Source organism: Dromaius novaehollandiae, chromosome Z (genome assembly GCF_036370855.1).
Source record: "Dromaius novaehollandiae isolate bDroNov1 chromosome Z, bDroNov1.hap1, whole genome shotgun sequence".
Taxonomy (NCBI): domain Eukaryota; kingdom Metazoa; phylum Chordata; class Aves; order Casuariiformes; family Dromaiidae; genus Dromaius; species Dromaius novaehollandiae.
Genome location: NC_088132.1, coordinates 20,463,820 through 20,485,425, shown reverse-complemented (window position 1 = coordinate 20,485,425; position 21,606 = coordinate 20,463,820). Strand labels below are relative to the sequence as shown.

The 21,606-nt window shown below is 37.2% G+C and overlaps 1 protein-coding gene across 9 annotated transcripts in view; it reads left to right on the top strand.

The window, feature by feature from the left end:
- The window catches only part of NFIB (nuclear factor I B), a 177,261-nt gene that overhangs the window by 140,498 nt on the left and 15,157 nt on the right, over positions 1 to 21,606 (top strand). For 2 of the 9 annotated variants that reach the window (XM_026097872.2, XM_026097874.2), the window contains exons 9-11: positions 6,487 to 6,652; positions 10,224 to 10,306; positions 19,239 to 19,327. The exons of 1 other annotated variant lie outside the window; for it this stretch is intronic. In XM_026097872.2, the coding sequence (XP_025953657.1) occupies positions 6,487 to 6,652; positions 10,224 to 10,306; positions 19,239 to 19,327 (338 nt within the window). Of the gene's footprint in view, positions 1 to 6,486; positions 6,653 to 10,223; positions 10,307 to 11,811; positions 19,328 to 21,606 lie in introns of those variants that run through there. 6 more of the 9 variants (XM_026097873.2, XM_064501529.1, XM_026097876.2 and 3 more) reach the window with 6 other exon arrangements.

The following is a 21,606-nucleotide window of genomic DNA, read 5'->3' as shown; positions in this document are numbered from 1 at the left end:
GTATTACTCAGATGAACTCAAAACTTGAGGATATGTCTTCCACACATTTGAGGACACTGCCTCCTGTACCACTCAGCTGCCTCCTGTGGCATACCTATTGGATGGGTGGAGGGGACATTACATCAGAGTGTCCTATTCTGATGTTGTGTAAGGCCAGGGTTGTGTCATATTTCAAAAAAAAAAAAAAAAAAAAAGGAGGGAGGGGTAGAAAAAATGGAGGAGATGCCTCTTCCTGATTCTTCTACTTGTAAATTTTCTGGACCTATCGTTACTGATGATGCATGTTCCAAAGCAGAATGACGTGGACTCACTGACAGCATTTATCAGTTATGAACTCCAGAATAGGTGTGGCCAGTAGGCTACTTTTAAAAAAGGACTTTTTTGTAGAGTAATCAGGGGAGCAAAAATGTGGAGAACTGAATCCTCTACAACTTTATCAACAAAATAATTCAATCAAGGGTTTTGAAATGGTACCACCCATCACCACAGGATCTGGACTTTACCATAGCAAGGGACTGGAACCATACAAAAGGACTGAAGGTCTTTCCCAACACACTGGATCCAGTGGGACAAGATTGATTGCAATTGCTGGTTGATCATCTGGTTGTAGTAGGGCAACACTCTTGGGAAGCATAGAGTTTCTGCAGAAAAGTTTTGTTTTGAATGCAGATGTATTGTTCTCCAAGTATAATGACTAGTTGGAGTAGCATAATCTTATATGCAAGCCCCAAAACTTCTTTCTGAAATGCCTCATACAGTATCCTAAGTACATCTACCAAGGACTTGTTCAGGAGTAGGATAATTTCTGTCCTTTGTTGATTATTTTTTTGAAAGTTGTTTGCATCTAAGATTCCAAGTATACAGTTAGTTTGTAAGAAATGATATTGTGCGAATTGAAACAGAAAATATATTTTACCATTTAAAAAATCAGTAATATATGTGAATTGTTGTAATATGTGTCTCAAAATTCTGTTAGTCTCACCTACTTTGATGTGGTATCAGGGAGATTTCTTTTACTTCTAGAAAAAGTGAACTTGACAAAAAGCTATCCTTGAATATAACTGGAGACCTTAGGTGTAAATATGCTTGCTTGTATTTGGGAAAAATCTGTGAACAGAGTTCTGAAAGGAGGTTGGTTGATTGCTGATTATAAATCTCTTAGTAAATACCAGCGCTGAAGACAGCTACCATAAATTCCAGTTCTAAGAAAGTCCATAGTCATATCTATTAGGAATTTCTGTTCAGACTTCAGGTGTAAGGGTTAACTGAAAATGTGCATAGAACAGACCATAAGGTATTAGCTGTTTGACTAATCTGAGTTCAGTTACATTAGAGCTGTGACAGTGAATGCAATGTGTCTGCGGCTCTGGACACATGAGCGGATTAATCTGTGGGCACTCAAACTACTGTGTTTTTAAAAAGCTGGAATATATAACGCAGATCTTAAAATCAAATTAGTCTCTAATGCAACAATTAAAAAAAGTATACCTACAGAAATTAGGGCTAAATTTGCCAGACTTCCATTGTGTTTGCCTCCTTGCTTCTCCGATTTTCAAATGCACAGTTTGTTTATCTAACACAGCTGCCTCCATGCAATTTGCTTGAGGTTTGTGCCTCGGGCATCATCTTTCTGTTTGTGAATCCATCTCATAGACATATTGATGCCCCAGCTGATGATTGCAGTTGATTTTTAACCTGTAATGCATTAGTTTCTCTTTGGGGAATACCAGAACTAGAACCTAGAACTTGTTTTAAAAAGGACAAAATGAATTTGTATCAAATGATATGCTATAAATATTTGAATTTGTAGTATAAGTAGTTACTGTCCCAATAGATACGGCGTTTCCATGTTGAAAATGCCCTGTAGACCAGAACAAGTCACAGAAGCGATTTCTAGCAGACAGTTTTTAATAACATTCAGAATCTGGAACTTTACAGAGCTGTTTCTGCCAAGAGGGTCTGCCTCTGCACGCTGATAACTTAAAAGTGGGGCAGGGGACTTAAGACAAGCATGAGAGGCAGTGTTCTTGAGCTTACACTGATCTTCTCAAGGTGCCGGAGAGATTAGCATCAGCATGGATGAGGTAATTGATTCCTTTTGAACTTGCAGTGCAATCCCGTAGTGGCTATCGACTACCATACTGCAGAATCTGAACTTTTTTGAAAGCATTTAGTTTTGTGTTAGCAAAGATAACCCTACCAGTACGAACTTGGTGTAAATCAATGCAGCAATGTCAGTGTGAAGCGTCTGAAGACAGGTCTGAACAATAACTTTGATACAATGAAATGATCTGTTTATTTAGAATTATTTTATGATCTTAGGCTGCACACCAATTATGGTAACTTAAACATTGGTCTTGTTAACAGTTCCACTCTTACTCACTGCATGCGAGGCAGGCAAAAGTATGGATGTTTCAGGAAGGTTTGTTGTGAATGGCATTCATGTATTGGAATTTTGGAGAGTGCAAGTGTTTTTCCTGAGCTCTGCTTCCAAATGTAACACACCTAGGAAAAACAACAGAAGTTTTAAGAAAATTTCTTGTGTGCCATTTCCCATGACATGCTGTGTCAGAGGGAGGACTTCAGTTCACATCTGAAAAACTACTGGGACTATGGAAGGAGAATGGTATTTATTTGAATCCTGATAGGTATGTGCTTGGTTACAACTACAACTACCTACAACTGAGGTTAATTTAAGATATAAATAAAGGAAACTTTCAGCACAGGAAAGAGGTTAACTTCTGTGACATGGTGCATCAAGCTACATAACTTAGCCTTTTTGTTATCTTTTTCATGGAGCACTAACACTGAAATGGTTATTGCAATATACAGTATTTTACAATATTAAAAAAAATTAGAACAAATTGTGCTACAGCTATCCAAACAATAGACAAACCAGCAGAAAAATGTCAAAGCAGAAGTTACTTGAGAAAGGAAAGGACTAAATATAGAAATTACAAAAATAAAAGTAAAACAAATGACAAAGTGCAGTCAGGAGGTACTTGGGTAATACAGATTATAAATTAAATAAGATACAATAAAACTGTTAAGAGGCAGGTATAAAGGTTATAATTGCATTTGAAGTGGAATGTGCATCAGAGTCTGAAATGCTGGAAGCATAAGAATGAAACCTACTAAAGTAGTGAGTTTTCTCTTTCCTTACTTTGGAGGATTTATTTTTCTCTCTTGATGTTACAGACCTCATTTTCATTGTATTGTTTCTGCATTCAGTTCTACGTGTAGTACAGATATGGAACAATATCTAACATTTAAGAACACAATAAAAAAAAAAGAAATAAAAATGCAGATATTTGGGGGGTAACAAACCATGCCCACTAAAATTAGTAGCAAATTCCTTGTTGGTTTCAATGAGGACAGGCTTTCACCCTGATTTTGGATGAAGCAGGGAGATGTACTGCCGCGCTGTTGGGTATCACACAGGAAAAATATGGTTGATATGCAATCCTTTGTCATATAATTCAGCAAGGAAAGGGTTCGCTGTTTTAGACCATATGCACAAGGACTAATCTGGAGTCCTTCTAGCTGTTGCATTCCTATTGACCGGATCGCTAGGGAACAGTAAAAGGTGATACATTGCTGTAAATAGTGCTGGACTCCAGCTGTGTCCATTTAATTAATTTGAGTCTGGCTTTGGAGACAGAGCTGCTCTTGGAAGCTGATGACACTGGCCATTTTAATCCATAAATTCCTTGGAATCTTCTTTCTTAGTTTCTAGTAAAAGTTAATCATCGTGCTAAGGGAACCTCCGTTGTTTTTTTGTGGTGCATTAGCTCACCACATAAACCAAGCCTTCTAAGGTAGCTGTACCGTCGCAGGTCACTGGCTGCAGCAAGGAACTACCAAGCCCCTCCGGGAACCCGGCCGTCCGCGCAGTGCTCAGCAGTGCTGAGCACCAGAGGGGCTGGCTTCTGCAGCAGGCTCACAAGAAACACACTGGAACTGAGGTCCAAAATCGCAAGCAAAGCTTGCTTGCAATAATTTTGGTGTTTTAGAGATGAGCTGTGTCGTAAGGCCTGCCTGTGTTTCCAACAGCTTTCCCCACAAACGCTTCAAACTATGTCATGCCTCCTTTACACGTTACAGAGCCTGTTTTGTTACAACAATTCTATACTGGAAACCAGCATTCAATGAGTGAGAGTATTTGCCTCTAGGTTTTGGCGTATCTTGGATTCTTTGCATGGAGAATCTATTTTAGGTGACGCTTAGAGATTTTCTGAATTTATGTTGGTTACAATTTTCCTTTTGTTCTAAGGCAAGTAGAGTCAGATTTCTGGTAGCAGAGACACCTGGTTTTAGAGGCTGGCAGGGCTTTAAAATGCAGCCTATAAAATAAAATTCCCTAAACCACTGCTAAAACAGATTTTTTAGAAAAGTAGGGTTATTGGCACGCATTTTATATATGACTATTTGCTGTAATACAAAGGTTTCATTTGTATTCTTGAGGAAAGAATTATGTAATAACTGAATGGCTTCCCCACTTAGGACCAGTGTAACCATGCAAGCAGATGCTGAGTAAACTTTTATGCCACATCAATCTCTGTGGATTGCCTTGTATATATTCTCCCATGTGTCATTTTCATCTGAAGTACATACAGTAAGGGAGACCTATCCAACTAAGTTTCATCCAGTGAATAAAACTTTTTGTAGTGTACCAGTGATTCGGGGAAATTTAAAATGTGAAAGTATTGTCATTCCTTTGAATCAGTGCTGCATTCTTATTTTGAAACTGCTTTGGCAGCTGACATTTTCTCTCCAGTTAGTAAACTCCTGGTAGTAACTTTTCTGTTTACATAACTATGAATATGAACAAACAGTGGTAAATACCACCTGCCAGATCTGAATATCAGTTCCTATATTTGCAAGATCTTGTAAAAGGAGATGTTGGGATTCCATGGCACTTCCCTCTCCCCCTCCCACTCAGAATACATATAGTAAAATTTAAAGAGTTGTGTTTTCCTTTAGAGGAGTAGTTTGCTGGCCATGTCTCATTAATGTATATTTTTGCTGTTATTTTTCATTCTAAGACTGAAGATTTTGGGCAGGGAAATAATCTGCTAACTGCTCAATGTTCCTGTGAATACAGGATTGGTCTTTGTTTGCACTTTGTACTTTCTAGTGTTTTTTTCTAGTTTAGTTTTAAATGTCCTAAAGAACAAGGCTCTCACTGTCTCCCTTGGGGGCATTTGCAAAGTCTAATAGATCATACTGCCAGGAAGTTTTCCTGCTATTCATTTTAAATTTCCTCCTTCTTTATTTCATTCCATTACCCTTGGTTTATACTTCCTGTACTTTCCAAATAATTCCTTCCTCTTGTGTGTGTTTATACTCTGCGCATATTTGCAGTAATCATCTCAGCCCACAGTTATTATTTCATTACCATATCCATGCTTACCTCTTTTAACCTTTCCTTATATCAGTTGAATCAGGTCCTTTATTAGTCTGTTTCTTTTCAGTGAGTTATCTCAAGTTGGACAATATCCTTCTGATAATAAGATTGCCAGTAATTTTTATGTTGTGTGGTTGTATTTTAAAATGCTTATGATTCATGGAGCACACAATCAGCTTCAAACAAAAATATCTGCCACTTTTGAAATAACTATTTACTAGTTGCTAATTTTTACTGCTTGTTATTTACTATTGGAGTATTTACAGTAATGCAGAATGTCAGTGTTTATACATTGGATAAATGTACATGTTTACCAGTGCACATTGCCGAGTTCATATGTGCAGGAGGTAGAATATTACCCTGATGACCTGCACCAATATGTCGTATGCAGATTGCCTTTCTGCATACTGTAAATCTATCTAGGAAAAGAGGTGATTAGGCTTATTATGCTCTTGACTTGCAGAGTTCCCATTTTTAAAGAACTCTCTGAACGATGCTTTATGGTGGGTGGCTTTTGGCCAGATGTTATGAGATACGCATTACAGTGCATCACATCCTAACCCTCTGCCCACCCCCAAAATATGTGAATTATTAGTTAGCCTTCCAGTATGTGCAATCTTTGAGGACAGCTGTGGTCAAGTCTTGGTTATGCTCCCAGCCAGAGTGGTACAGCACATGAAAATAGAGGTTTTGCATCACGTTCATTTGCACTTGTACTTAGTACATTAGGGCCTGTGCCTGATCAGCTGAATCTCACTATGGTGTGATTTGCTATGGTTCACAGTCTCCGTGAGAACAGCAACTGTGGTATGAAACAATCTGATGGATTCTGCTCCCAGGAAGAAATAAAGCTTATCAAAATGTACTGCAAGTTAAGCATGTAGTGCCTGCCTGTGAAAGAAAGGATCTGCTGCCTGCTGCAAATGTCACACAGAAATGCACAGGTTTATGAGACTGGCATATTCCAGCCTGTAGGTACTGTGGTGATGGGCATTCTGGAAAGCCCTGAGATAGGTGGGTAGGTTCCTTAAACACAATGTGTATATTTCACAAGGAATTCTTTTGGTTTTGTTTTTTAGCCTAACAGCAGTGGTCAAGTAGTAGGGAAAGTGCCTGGCCATTTTACTCCAGTTTTGGCACCCTCTCCCCATCACAGTGCGGTGCGACCTGTGACCCTGACCATGACAGATACTAAACCCATCACTACATCCACTGAAGGTGAGGCATCTTCACCTACAGCAACCAGTAAGTATTTCTCTAGGAAACAAAAAATGTCCATCAAAGATTCAGTATGATTTCAGTTGAGGCCAGAAAAAGGCGCCTTTTCCTACTATTTGACCAAGTGGATGCTCATCATTTTACATGGAGAGCAAACATATGATCTGGCTGCAAAGCTTTTCCTCCTGAAATTGCAACCAATGTATCATGTTACATGAACTGATGTTTGTGACATGACAACCAAAATGAAAGGGAAAAGCCTGCTAATTTGACCACTATCCAAGAAAAAAACAGATTGTTCATCAAGGTGGACATTGTTAAGACATTGAGAAGCACACCCAGACAGCAAGGTTTTACGATGACCTACACATGGAATTCCAAAAAGAGATTGGATAATCTGCTCCTCAATGAGCTTTCCTACAGAAATCAAGCCTTGTTACAACACACACTGAATCCGAGCTATGACAATTGCATGCTGATATAGGTTGTGTCATTCTTAACAAAAATAAATGATGGTGCAAAAGAAAATTTTAATTCTTTGTCATTCCTGCCACAAGGGATGGTAGGTCCACTGCCTTTAAAAAAAAAAAAAAAAAAACTTTTAAGCTTCAAGCTCTTTGTTACTATGTGTTCAGAACCATATTACTTATCCTATTATCTTCAATGGAATTGCAGTTTTGGAAATAAGAACACGGGGATTACTGTGCATAAGGTAATTTCTTCTCTTCTGAATATATGTCTTATGCCCAGTGGTGTAGAAGATTAATTTTTTAACTACTTTATGCACTTCTGTTGTCTTTGAATTTTTTTGAACTCGAGAAGTCCAGTGTTACTAGTATTTATCAGTGTGGCAAAGATTGTTAGGCAATACTTCTGATCACACAATTAGGAAGAAAATTTACTATTTGTAAAAACTACCAATTTCTTTAGGATCTGTTACATTAAAATGCCTTGCTTTAGTCACATTTATTATTTAAATTCTGATTCCAGTCCCTGACTTTTGGACTATCATTAACAGAGACCATAAATTGTATTTCTTAGGTATTTATGCTAGTTTAAAACATTGTGTTAGAATATGAAGAAGAGATGAGGCTCTAATGCATATGAACAAGTTATATGTAAAGGAGGAAAACTGCTTATGTCTTTATTACAAAGAGATAAGTGTAACTTTTGGACAAACTTTCACTTAACTATAAATGAACAGTTGTACTGATAGATTTATTCAAGTATTTTAGCTTGGGTAGCAGAAGGTCTGTTTAAGGGATTACGTAGTACAGTGGATCTGTATCCTCTCTGATGGTATAGTGCAGTTCTTGCTCCTTTTGAGAAAACTTAGCTTTAGCAGCAAACAAAAAGTTCCTCTCTCAACTTTTGTCTAGAGTAAGTAGGAAAAGTGGGTTCATGGCTAGTTTCAAGTATTCATGGCTTCATCCTACTCCTTCTTTGAAGTAAGCATACCTTGCTCAAACATCTGTCTGTAATGAGGCCAGGATGTCTAACACCCACAGAAAAAGGGACAAATACCATGTCAGAACAACACTGAGGTGCTTCCAGGTCGTTTAAACATATTAGGGGTTATTATAGGAAAGCAGACCTATTCTGTTCATTAATTTTGTCCTGCTACTTAAAGGAAAAGATTGGATTAAGGTTTCAAAACCATTTAAAGAAGTTGGCACCCAAGTTCCTTTGAATTTCTTTGTAACTTGGATGCCTGATTACCACCATACTAACCTTTGAAGCATCTGCTTAGATCTTTGAAACAAGGCCTCTTCACGCTTACAAAGCAGTGTGTAAGCAGTGTCTTGCCTAAAGATCCAATGTCTGCCACAACAGTACATTAATAATAATAATAATAATGATATCTATGTAAAAATTTTATCTGAATGTGCCAATTGTGCATATAAGATGGCATGAAATGCTGCATATTCAAAGAGTCGTGCTTTTCACAGTTGTGTGACGGTGCACCTCCTTGGTGAAGCCTTTCAAAACCGTATTGATAACTGGAAGAGAAAGATAACAAGAAGCAAAGAAACATAGCTTGTTGATGAAGGAAACAGCAAAACAAGAACAGTCATGTCCTGCTGATATATAAATTATATATGAAAATATATATATTGTATTATGAGTCATAAAAACCTTCCTTTAGATAGCTCATATCTTAACCTAAAGGGAAAATCAAGCCTAAATAAATATTAAGGCATAATTTTATATTTATTTCCAACAACTGATTTATTGTTTCAGAATATACATACATACATACATACATACGTAAAATATATACTTGGCTAATAGGTTGTCACAGTTATTCTGTCTGACGAGAATACAATGGTAAATGATTGGCACTGCTTTTCATTCTGAAATGCTACAGCAGAACTGTTTTGAATGAGCAAGAACAGCAGTCTCTGGTAATATTTGGGGAATAGTGTGGCCTCAGTCACAGTTTCTGATAGCTGATCATTTTTATGACAGTTTTTCAGTAAAACCTGTTTACTGTAAAAAGTCTCTTTTTAAAGGCCTTGGGAACAGAATAATTTCATTCATTTGTATTTGCTGTGTGACTTTAATACTGATGGGCCAATTTAGTAATTATTCCCATCTGGTTCCTCACCAGCCACTCTGTGGACGTGGGTTCAATTTTCTCAGTTCTGCTCTGTCTGCCAGGCAATGATGATGATATGAGTTGCGGTATGGACTTCCACTTTGGAAAGTGGAATAAAAGATCACTAACCTCATTTCATAAACACCACCAAAAGCCATGAGGGGATAATGACTTTTAATAATTACTGAACGAGGCCAGAGATGAATATGACCTATAGCTGGAGGGATCCATATATTGTAACTAATCCCAGTCAGCTACCATTCCCTTTTCCGTCAGAGAAGGATTTCTTTAAGCTTCTGTATCAGATAAGGGAGAGATTTTCTTAAATTATTCCCCCGAGTGAATGTTATTTCCTGATACATAAAGGAGTTGAATGTTTAATATTATCTTACACAATAAAAAAGCTGCCTTCTCATGAAAATACTAATCAGATTGCATCCTTTTTCCCAAATACTGTAAAGATTAATTTTATGCCACATAAGTAAGCTAAGCTTTTAATTCCACTTTTTGTTATTCTGTTACAGTTTTGTGGTGGGTACTCAAAACAGTAAGAATTAGCGTACACCAATATTTCCTTATTCTTTTCTCTTGACAGTGACAACAACATAATCCAACAAATTTTGTTGTAAACTTACTTTTCTGTAATGGGAATGAGAGTCAGGCCAATAATGTTTTCAAATATGTCTTCCTTTAATTGCTTGTTAAAAAATAGATATTTAGTAACCACAGGATTTTTAATTTAACTACAGTCACCATTCTCATTTTGATTTTCACATGCAACTTCCATTGAAGTTCATAGGAATTTGCACATACCTTTCTGAATTTGGTCCAGTTTTTCTCTTGCATTATATTAAAGTTTAAATAAAAGTAAAACACAGACACATCCTATATATTGCATATCGTAACTCTGGATCTCTCATATCTGTACTGTACCTGCACAGGGTAATAGTTATGATAGGTTGGCATTTTTATCAATCTGTTTTGTTCTTCCTTAATCAGCCTACACAGCCTCAGGCACAACCCAAGCCAATCGATATGTGGGACTAAGCCCAAGAGACCCATCCTTCCTACACCAGCAACAGGTGGGCAAGTTTCACATAGGTGTAATGATATAGACAAACTTTTGCAATATTACCTTTCTACGTGCTGCCACTGTTATCTTGGATTAGAATGGGATCTTAAGGGTTTCAGTATTTGTCTTCTGAAGAACAGATTTATTCCAAACAAAACCAAGCCCTTTAGGAAGCATCATGCTAGCATATACTTTATTTCTTAGATTGTTTTTCAAGAGCTCATACATATAACCTTCAGTTGGATGTTAGGAATAAGAATGAACTGTACAAGGAAGAAAAGTGAGTACTTATTTCAAAATCAATAAAGAATAAGCAATATTAAGCAGTGAAAATTACTATTCTCAAGATATTTGTTTTTTTCCAGAGGTTTATGCTTACATTTCTGCATTTTACTTCCAGAAGATGAGTTATACAACCAGACTCTCAATGCAGCAGATCATCATTCCTCCTTTAGAAGTTTTAAATTGATTTGCTGATTTCAAACGTGATAAAAACATATTTGTGTTCTAGTTTCTTACATCATTTTTTGTTTCAAGTAGCGTTTTAAATTTCACATCTCATTAATGCTATAAATTTAATGCAAATGAAGTGTTTACCCAAACTGTGAAAATACACAGTCGACATTAATGATGGCTTACAAACAAATTAACTGCAGTCAATAGCAAGGCCATGCAGATACAGAAATCCTACATTGCTAGTAACAGCAATAAATTCAGACCCTTTAGAACTTTAACTTATTTTATGGTATGTATATATGTTGCTGCTAGATCTTAACAGTAGAGGAGTTTGAAATCAACAGCATTTAAAATGTTGCAAGAAAAAGATTGAATGTGACAGGAAGAAAAGAGCTGTTAAATAGTCCTTATTATTTATTGTACTATATTTTTTTCTCAGGCTTGGGTTCCTATTAACAGTTGGTACATGCCTGTTTCATTTTCAGTAAAACCTACCTGTTCTGTTTGTTGTGATACAGCTAAACTGTGCTTCATCTGCAGCTCCCTATCCCTACCCACTCCGAGGGCAAGGTGGCAGTATGTCTGTTTTAAAGGTCACCACATGCAGAGTTCAGAGAAAATCATAAATATGGTAGTTTATTCAAGATAGTTGACATTTTGCCAACTTTTTTTTCTTTTTTTTGACCAGTGAAACCTAACTGGAAACATCTGTACACAGTTATGAAAATACTAAATGACAATTAGTGGTTTTTGCCAACCATTGGTTTTTCAGTAAATTTTCTGGTATATTGCTTTTTTCACCTCTCAAATATTGTTGTATGTGTTATAATTACTATAATATGCTTCTTTTTGAGATGTACAGTATGTGTTTATTTAATTTTAAAACACAAAAAAGATTCTCTTTTTAAACACTATATATTTTCTGGAAAAATTTTCACATGAGGTTTTTACACAATATTCTTTGGCAATTTTCTGATATCCAGTTACTTTGGGGATGAATGATTTTTTTTTTTTTCACTGCACATAAATAGACACAATTTTTCTGTAAATTTGCTACAGCTTAAACTCACTCCCCCTTCTTTCAACTTCACTGAAAGAGTTGCAAGGACCTTCCCACATGCCTAGAAGATAGTGGCAGCACATGTAATTTTCTCTTGGCTGAGTTTATCACATGTAAGTCATATAATGCTTATTTAATGAATCTTCTATTTTGGTTTGGTATGGACTGAAATAAATTTGGAGATTTTAGCAGTGGTCTAGGAATATAAACTTGAGAGTGATCTCAAGGATCATCCCCTTTGGTGTTCACAAGCACCATGTCTTACACTCCCTTTTGTGGTAAAACATGTGGCCCTGTGGATCAGGGGAAAAGGGAAAAATAAATTAGCTCTCACATAGACTACATAAATAGAAATTTCTTCTTCTTCAATGCCACTGTGTGAATCTAGCATTCTCCCTTCTAAAGTATATTGCTCCATAGTCTCATTCATTCAAGTGCATCAACTGGTAACCAGTGAGCCATACAGTAAATTGAGAAATTGTGTCATAGTTTCCTCTTCACTGTGAATTCTCTATTTTTTTCTAAATTTTGTAAGGGGGATTTGTGTATGCTTGCCTGAGTGTATTTGTGTATGTGCGTGTGCGTGTGTGTGTGTTTTTGAATGGTTATGTACATAAATACATGCAAAATTAGGGAATAGTGTGTCCTGCTGAAAATCCTGCAAGAACAGAATGCTTGAACAATGAACCTTTTTCAGATGGATAAATATGAGTATATAAATGCAATATACACAAAAAAAGTTTCTAATGAATTAATTGCCTTCATCCTCTTAAATCCTAAAAGGATCTCAGAGATGACAGTGCCATATACATTTATTATCCAGAAAGTGGTCGGGGGGGATGGAAGGAAGTAGAGAACTGAAACTGTCTAAATAACTTCAATAGAGTAAAGGCTATCCTTTCATAGGGCAGAAACGAGATTGATTTACTATGTCCTTTCATTACTTTACAACAATTTAAAAGAGACCACTCTTGTGGCAGGTTCTAAATGCATTTTGTTTAAAGCAGCCCGTGATGAATGAAAAGGAAAATCAAGGGGTACATGAAATAAAGGCAATCAATCATTTTGTATTAGCTGAGAGAAATTCTAAATTAGAAAGTCAATGGTTTTAGTTCCAGAGAGGCCTCTTAAACATTCACTGTACCCTGTAATATACATTGACCCCTTAAGAATAAATATTGTCACCAGTGCATTTTTTACTTCATTGGTGGGGGCTTTATAAAGATTTATTCTCTCCAGTTATGAGAAATATTGGCATGTATTGTTGAATGCTTTTTTGTTGTTAAAAAGAACCATAATGTAGCCTACATAAATTACAGTAACAATGATAAACTTATAAGTTAAACATACAGTTTGCAGTGCAGGGTTACATGGAGAACTTTTGACAAAGTAACAATTTGCTAGGACTTCCAATAAGAATTTATAGCACAAACTATCTGAAATACTGGCATTCGGATGGGAAGCATTAAATACAATTTTGAAAGACAGCGCATAATAGCACCTATGGGAGCAATATTTTTGCATTTACTGATTTGAATACTGTGAAAAATGGGCTGTTACATGCGTTACTTAGCATGCTACATCGATAGTTAGAAAGACAAGGTTGTAACAAGGAATTATAACTATGCAACCCATTTTCTGCTGTGATTCCTGGTAGGTCTAGATTTTAACTGCCTTAAAATGCCAAGTATTCTGTACTGTAACAGTAACAGTCACAAAACAAACCTGTTGCTAGAGTGGCATCTAGACAGTCACTGTTTTGTTGCAGAAAAGTGCCAGCTGCTCCAAAATATCTATTGCAAGTTGTTACTGACCACTTGGTTTTCTTTGATTCTGTGTCCACTTCCAGGAGTTTATCGTTAGTAATGTGGTAGCAGTGTACTTGGGGGAGGCCAGCGGAGTGAGGGGAAGGGGGAATGATAAGAGGTAGTACGTGAGTGAGGACATTTTTCTTAATTTTGCTGTTGATGGTTGGTGAGATGGTTTTACTAAGTCAAATCTAGTACTCTGTGCTCATCATCTGCATTAAAAAACATCTTTACCGAGTTGTGCATACAAAAAAGGTTGGATAATCTTCACACTGGTGGCAGCCCCCTTTTTTCCCCCTCTTTCTTTCTCTGATTCACTCACTGCTTAAATATGTACTTCCTGAAGATGCATGGTTTCTAAGTCTATAGTAGAGGAAAAAAACGACAAATTGAGATAACTTAGTCAAATCCAGTCCTCTACAAGTGAACAGAGTCTCTTTGTCAGATTTTAGCTGTATGTCCATTCTTATGGCTATATGGCTTTGACGGAGAAATCAATAGTTCAGTAACAAAAATCTTAGTGGTCAGCAGACCAGAATTCTCATGGATATTGGATGATGTTTCTGTAACCTCATTGTATTTATAGTCTCAGCTTCATGGAATCATTATGTTTGTGAAATTATGAACACTTAGAGATAAATTTGTGTTATTTGTGGTTCTAAATTTACCTAGAATGTTGCCAGAAATAGCAGTTGTGGACTGTAGGTGTGTAAAGAATATAGAAAGGTAGATGGATAGGTAGGTAGGTAGGTAGATAGACAGACAGACAGATAGATTTACTGGAAGCTATTTGTTCGAAGTACAGATTGATGGTTTCAGAATTAATCAACTTTCTGTAGGACTGAACAAAATAACTAAGGCTCTCCTTCTTGGCCAAGATGTTACTCAGTTTCAATGCACCTTGGAGCTTGGGACTGATATTTTTGTTTTTAATTAAAAAAAAAAAAGAAATAAATGGAATAGATATTTGAGGCCCATTAAAACAATGACCTCTAAAACTCTGCTGTCTGTCCTGGTAAAATGTGCTAACTGATGCTGGCCCAGTTACTGAGGAACTGGTGAACTCTTCTAGTACTTGCACTGCTTAGCACATCTGCATGGATTTCACTACAGCTTGGACTTTCTGCATGTGGTGTGTGGTATTCATGTTTTTCACACAGCTTTGGCATTTATTAGTGAGACATTTTGCCATATATACAGCTATAATAAACACTTCAGGTCTCTAAAATGTAAAATGAGAAAATTGTAAATAGCTTTTTATTTCCTACACACAGGACTGCCCTGCCTCTTTGGTAGGAAGTTGTTCTTTCCAGATGCATCCTTTAGTTACTGAATCATGCAGTTCAAAATTGTATTCTCTTCATACTGGTCATCATGGAAATTGTAAACTTAAATGTCCACTGAAAACAGAGTATCTGTTTTTAAAATATTTTGGGTGGATGTTGCTTTTGCTTTCAGCAAAAGGTTGGAGAAGAACACAAGTGGGCTCTTAACAGAACTTCTCAGTAAAGCCAGGAAACAGGTTATCAACACTTAGGCTGTTCTTATTGTGTCCCTTATCATAATTGACAGTTTGACGTAAAACTTGGTCACATGACCGTGAGGAAGGTATGTCAATGGATAAGAGGTCACCTTTCACATATGCTTGCTGGAAAGGAAACACATTTAAAGGAAGTTTCAGTCAAAACAATGACAATATGCAAATGTTAGCTTTTATGGGCTTTTCTCAAGTGGCAGAAACTATAGCACAGTCTCCTATTACACTTTCCAAAATATTTGTTTACAATAACTAATCATCAGAGTAGCTTGAAGTGCATATTAATCTCAGATGGCTACTCCTTAAATATGAGAAAACAAAACTTGCTTAACTATTAATCCTTAAAATTGACTCTGATTAAAGGTTGAGCTGTTGACTATAGGATGTTAATGTGCATGGGAGCTGTGTATGTGAAACGGTGCCGGATAGCCCAATATAAGCAGAAAAGACAGCGACGGTGATAGTCCAGCTCTCTGGCAGAACGGCATGTTGGGGGGTCTCGGAGCAGTGTGCAAAGCGAGACTGTGCTTGCTGCCATGTTACTGGTGGCAAAGCAGCGACAGGGGAGGTGAACGGCTGCGGCCGGTGGCAGAGGTCGGGGAAGTGCTCAGTCAGACTTCAGCTGCTCTGCGGGCCGGTGGCCCCTTTGTGTGAGCTGCTGGAGGGGGTAAGGGAGCTGCATGGGCCCAGTGCAGAAATACTTGCAGCCAGGTAGCTTTAGCGCCGGCTTCGAGCTCTCTCCCTGCTCGTGGGTGTCGTGGTGAGGATGCATCCTGGGGCTGCAGTGCCGAGTCCTGGGGATGGTCGGGCGGCAGGTGAGGCTTCGTGGTGCACTGCGAGGCCGGGCCCCCTCTTCTCCGCATGGCACGGCTCCATGTTCTGCTTGGGGTGCTTAGGTGAGGGAGAAATAAGAAATACCCGGTAACGTTGTGTGGGTGGAAGACATTACTGAAAGGGTGTTTGTGTGGCTTGCCCTGCTCCAAGTAGCAAAGCCGTGAGGCTGGAAGGCAGGCCTTTCCAGCAGCCTTCTAGGAAAGACTTTTCACCTTGTCACATGCCAAATCATGTCATTTATTCTGCATTCAAAACATATTTTTGAGAACATTAGTAACGTTTTTCAGTATTTATTAAACACATCTGGCTAGCACTGTTAACTGTTAAGTCCATCTGCCAGGGAATTCAAGCTTTCTCAAGCAGCCTACGAGTAGTTTCCTGCCGCTCCTTTTCACATCTCCTGCACGGAAACTCTTTTAGGTTGCTGTGGGCGAGTGTGCCTTCTCCGCTAACACCGTGGCATAATTTTAAAGGCCACTGAAGTTACTCTGAGGTCTGTAACTGGCCAGAAAGCATTCAGCGTGACTCCAAACAACATGCAGAGCTCAAAACATTGTACTCAGGTGCCCTGCATCCTTCCAAAGCTAGGTGCATGCGTCAGGGCTCTGCTCCCAGGCTTTTCCTACGGGTCTGTCCACGTGTCCTCTATGGGCAGCATTCCTTGCTGACGCTCCAAACACACGTCTTCGTCCTTCAAATAGAGCAGGGAGGGGGGATCTTAGAGCTCTTTTAAGCATTTCCAGCCCTTTTACCCAGGAAGTACTCAATGAATGTGAGGGATGCAGGCTCTTCAAGTGATACTTCTAAATAATTTATTATCTTGGCCTGCTATCTTAGGCATCCTGACATCTAAGCCGGAGTGATTTGGGAGAGGGAATTTTACATCAGGAAGAAAAAATCATTTTCCTGGCATGTTAGCTTTTAAAAACAAAATGGCAGCTATGTGAGGCTGCCGAGGAGTGTGGAACAATAGCTTTTGGTGTTGGGAAGGTGGTTTTCAACACAGCTGGTGCAGTCCCAGGCTTGTCACAGAACTTGCCATTATACAGACTTTCAGTATTTCATGTAGTTGTAATTACCACAAGTAGGGCATAGTTGGTACAGCTTCAGTAACTGTATATCTGGTATAGTATGAATCTTCATATATGTGTGGGTATGTTTGTACAGCATGTATTTAAAATGTGTATGTTCTATAAGTATCATTATAGTATATAGATGTATAAGTGTTGGGTGCGTGTGAGTGTATATAATATGAAGTATGCCACTACTAACATTTATGAAATAGATTTGTAAAGCTCTTTTTGGAGCTTTTTTAATTACAATTTTAATATATTTACTGTACATTCAGAAAATTTTCATACAAGCTGTGGGGAGAATATCACTGTTTAGTATACTAACTGGTTAAGATGTAATGTGTCAGCCCTGTATTGTTTTCCCCAAGTAGAAAGTACAATCAGGTTCTATTGCACACTAAGTGCTTGCCAGATTTTTGAGTTAAATCTAAGTGCATAAAATCATTCAGTAGCACTAAGTTTGGGATTTTTAGCATTTATTATACTCAGCCAAAGAGAATTTATTTGTAGATTTTATACTTCTTCTTCTCCTTCTTCTCTTTCTTCTTCTTCCTCTTCTTCTTTTTCCTCTTTTTCTTCTTTTTAAAATTTAGGTCTTACGTTTCAACTGAAAGTGAGTTTTATAACTAAGTTATAAGGCTTTAAAATACACTTCTGCAATGAAAATGATGACACATTCTTAAGGTTTATAGCAGAAATACAGCTACTGCAGACTGAGTAACTGAGCTGATGTATTTTTCTCTCTTCAAAATTAAGATCTGATTTACGATACCATTTATAAAGTGAATATACCAAGTATTTACTTACCCCTTTAAGCATATTTAATGTATTTTTCACAGTTACCTCTAGCAAACTTTCCCTCTGCATGTTTCCTTTTCTGGTTAATTTCATGTGGTTTAGTCATGCTTTCAGTGGCCTTTAGAAGGTCCCTTAGAGTTCTTTAGATAACAAACAAGAAACAATCCCTGTGAAAACATCAGAGACTAACATTTCCATTTCTCAGACCTTAACAGCAGGAAGCTTATGAGTATAACAGCCAGACAGGGTCAGATTTGCAATATTGTCTTGTCCTTAGCATATGTATTTGTCAGGAAAAGACTGTAATTAATTGTGCTCCTGTGAAAATAATTTATTTTAGTTTGTTTGCTGTAGCCTGTGCACCCTGAAGACTGTGAATATGCATAGAAAAAACTAGAATGTGTTGAATGCAATTAAACTCAGCAATGGTTATCTTCAATTCAGAGTGCTGTATCATACATAATGGTACAGTAATTTATATACAGCATGAGTATACAGAGCTTGAAATGTATGCTTTTTATATGTTTTCTTCACAAGCCAGATAAGTTTATTTTCTTAAACTTAAAAATAAGCAATATATCTTTTCAATAAATCTGCTAGCACTATAGGGCAGCTGTTAAACAAACAGAGCTATATAGGGTTACTTGAACAATCTGTGAAGGCAGAACTGATGATCTGAGGATCTGGGAAGAATTTGTTTCAGCTTACATTTAGTACATTCCTCATTATATTAAAATGTAATAAAATATTTTAAATGCTATTATTCCAAGTCTAGAACAAGATTAGATTATCTTATCACCACTTACTAAGTAGAACCACTCTCAGTAACACTAAATTAATAAAGTTCAATTACAAAATACCTTTACCCTTCTTAAATAGTAAGATAAAGACATAGTTTGTGTAGTTTGAGCAATTTTTCTATAAATTGCATGTCTTCTGTTTCACCAAATGCATGCTTTGAGATATTGATTATATTTGACCTTAACTTAATACACATTATTTAGAGCATTGCTTAAAGAAAACAGCATTTTGATTTTCTTTCTTAAAATATTTCACTATCGAATATTAACATTTTCTTTTATTCCAGCTCAGTTTGTAATCTAATAATGGCTAATTGTTATGTGCTAAACACTAGTTACTCTTTTATGCTTTATTAATGGAGGAGCATATTAAAGTAGCATTATCTTTAGCAAATCTATAGGCATTTGTTTTTCAGTAAGTTATTTTTGTTTGTTTGTTTGTTTTCTTTTTAAAAGTTACTTCTTGGGAAAGTAAGGCGTTTGCCATGTACAGTACTAGTTTGCATGTATTCATTTAAATACTAAAAACTGTAGTACTGCTCGATCCATATCTGACTGCTAGGTTTCAATTGACAGCTGAGGATTTGTGACTGGACCATGAATCAAAACGGCAGGCATTTATACCCCAGTGCCAGTGAGGATACATTGGGAATTACTTGGCAAAGGTAACATTTTAATTATTTCCACCCCCTACACCACACCTAAAAAAGTTACGTTGAGCTACAGTATCTGTTTTAGCAGGCCTCTTAAGGAATATGTGTCAGCGTTTGAACAAAACATGTACATTTCTTGAATATAGGTTCAGATTATCTTTAATACTGATTTTAGGCTTTAAAAATGGAAATGTGATTTTCAGAATTAACAGTCATATTTCTTGGCGATTAGATGTTACTACAAAGAAAAGATGGTGTTTCTGAAGATATAGATGAGTAAAATAATAAATTTCTGAGGTGGTGGTGTTTTGGGCAATGAATAATTATACTATCCTTAGAGACATTTATGACTAATCAGCTGGTTTAGATTTAGGTCACTAACATGTACGTGAAGGTAAGATATAAACTATCTCCTTTTTAAACTAAATGGCAAAATAATTAGGACTGGTCTTCACAACAGACAATTCCTTCTTGTATGCAAGCAAAACCTTAACTTTTGGTACATTAATCTATTGCACATTATTATCTTTTACCTTTGTTAGTTTGTCATCATTTATGGTAACAGTAGATGTGCATGTGTTTAAATAAGTGTATAAATAAATAGGCATTGTTGGCTGGTATATCAGTCTTTCAGCTTTTTGATGTTCAGGGTTCTCAGTAAAGCTCAGCGCTTAATGGGAATTGTACATGTAACGTAAACCCTGCAGGTCAGGACCACACCAAATGAAGCATTAGCTATTTGATCCCTCAAAATAATTTTAAATACTTCCTGGACATTTGTGTACACATGACGGTATAGTTACTTCTAGATAGTTTGTGTAAGTATGTATGTGAGCGTGAGTGCGAATATATAAAATCTTTGCAAAAAGCTTTATAATATGCTATATTGCACTGTGGGTTGCTAGAAGGTTTGGGGTTTTTGAGTATCAACTTGGAAGCGTAATTATGGAATTTGAAATTAAGTACTGTTTACAAATCCAAAGTTTAAATGCCTTGAATATCATTATTTTAGTGACCTATCAGTGGTGACTTACTCAACTGCACACACTTTCTGCAATATTTGTGTAATAATATTGAAAATCTGGAAGAATTCTGGTGGAAAAGCACAGTGTAGTCACTTCCCCCATCACAGATAAAAAGGCACAGTGGAAGATTAGCTAATGGATTCACCTCGACTCCTGAAGGGCTGTGATTCACATATAAATCCCCATCATGTAGTAACTGGCACAGCTTTCAATGTACTAGCAAGAGTGAATCCAAACTGAGCTAATGTAGCACAGAGCAGGTGATTTATTCTCCCACTACAAAGGATGTTGCTTTCTCAGCACACTGACATGAGTTAGTAAATTATCTCACAAATGCCTATCTAGAAGCATCCTTGAATAGTTTAAATCAGTCATCGCTCTTGACCCCTCTTTAAAGCAATGCCTGCTTACACTGGCTGAAGCACTGACCCAGTGTTTGGTGAATTCTGTTTTTTAGTACCCATCACACATGATCCTTGGGTGTAAATTTTGAAAAGAAAGGAAAGAGGGAAAAATGATTTCTTACTGATGACCAAGGAACCTTTGATGATGAATGCAGGCATGTTGCATGATCATCCCAACATTATATGCAGAACTGCCCAGATGCTACCTGCCTGCTTGACCCTTCCTGTACATCCGTGCTCCGGGATGTGCTTGGGCACGTATTCTCCCATGGGTGTCTGCTGACCATGTCTAGGCCATGCTTGCACAGCCTTCAAGGACAAAGAAGCATTGTCATAGTTCTCCATAAGTAGACGGCTTTTAGGATTTGGGCCTTGGAGTACCTCATTCTTCTTCAAATATCCATGCAAGTGAGGATCTAAGAACAAAAATGATACATGTGCAGATTAACGAGCAGCAAGCCTTTATTACACCAAAAGGAGGAATGTATTCCAAAAAGGAATTGTTGCTGATAGGCAAAAAAATATATTCTAATTCAGAAAGGCAAATTTTCTACCACAAAACTGTTTTATAAATGTATTCCTGTAAAGTTGCAGTATGCATTTGGATAGTACTCAGTCTCATTTTTTACAGCAGAGTTCTGCAGTTATTTTAAGTATACTGATTTTGGAGAAATGTTGTTGACCTCAAGAAGGTCAAAGAGTTGGCAGTGCCTGAGAATACTATCTGTCCAGTCTGTACAGAAATCAGGTAACGGAGGTGACCAAGATGAGAGCTTTCACCTGGGGTCCTGTCAGTGACCTATACCTCAAAGGTGTGGGGAGAGAGAAAGATGATAAAATCTCTGCTGTTTTTGTGTCCATT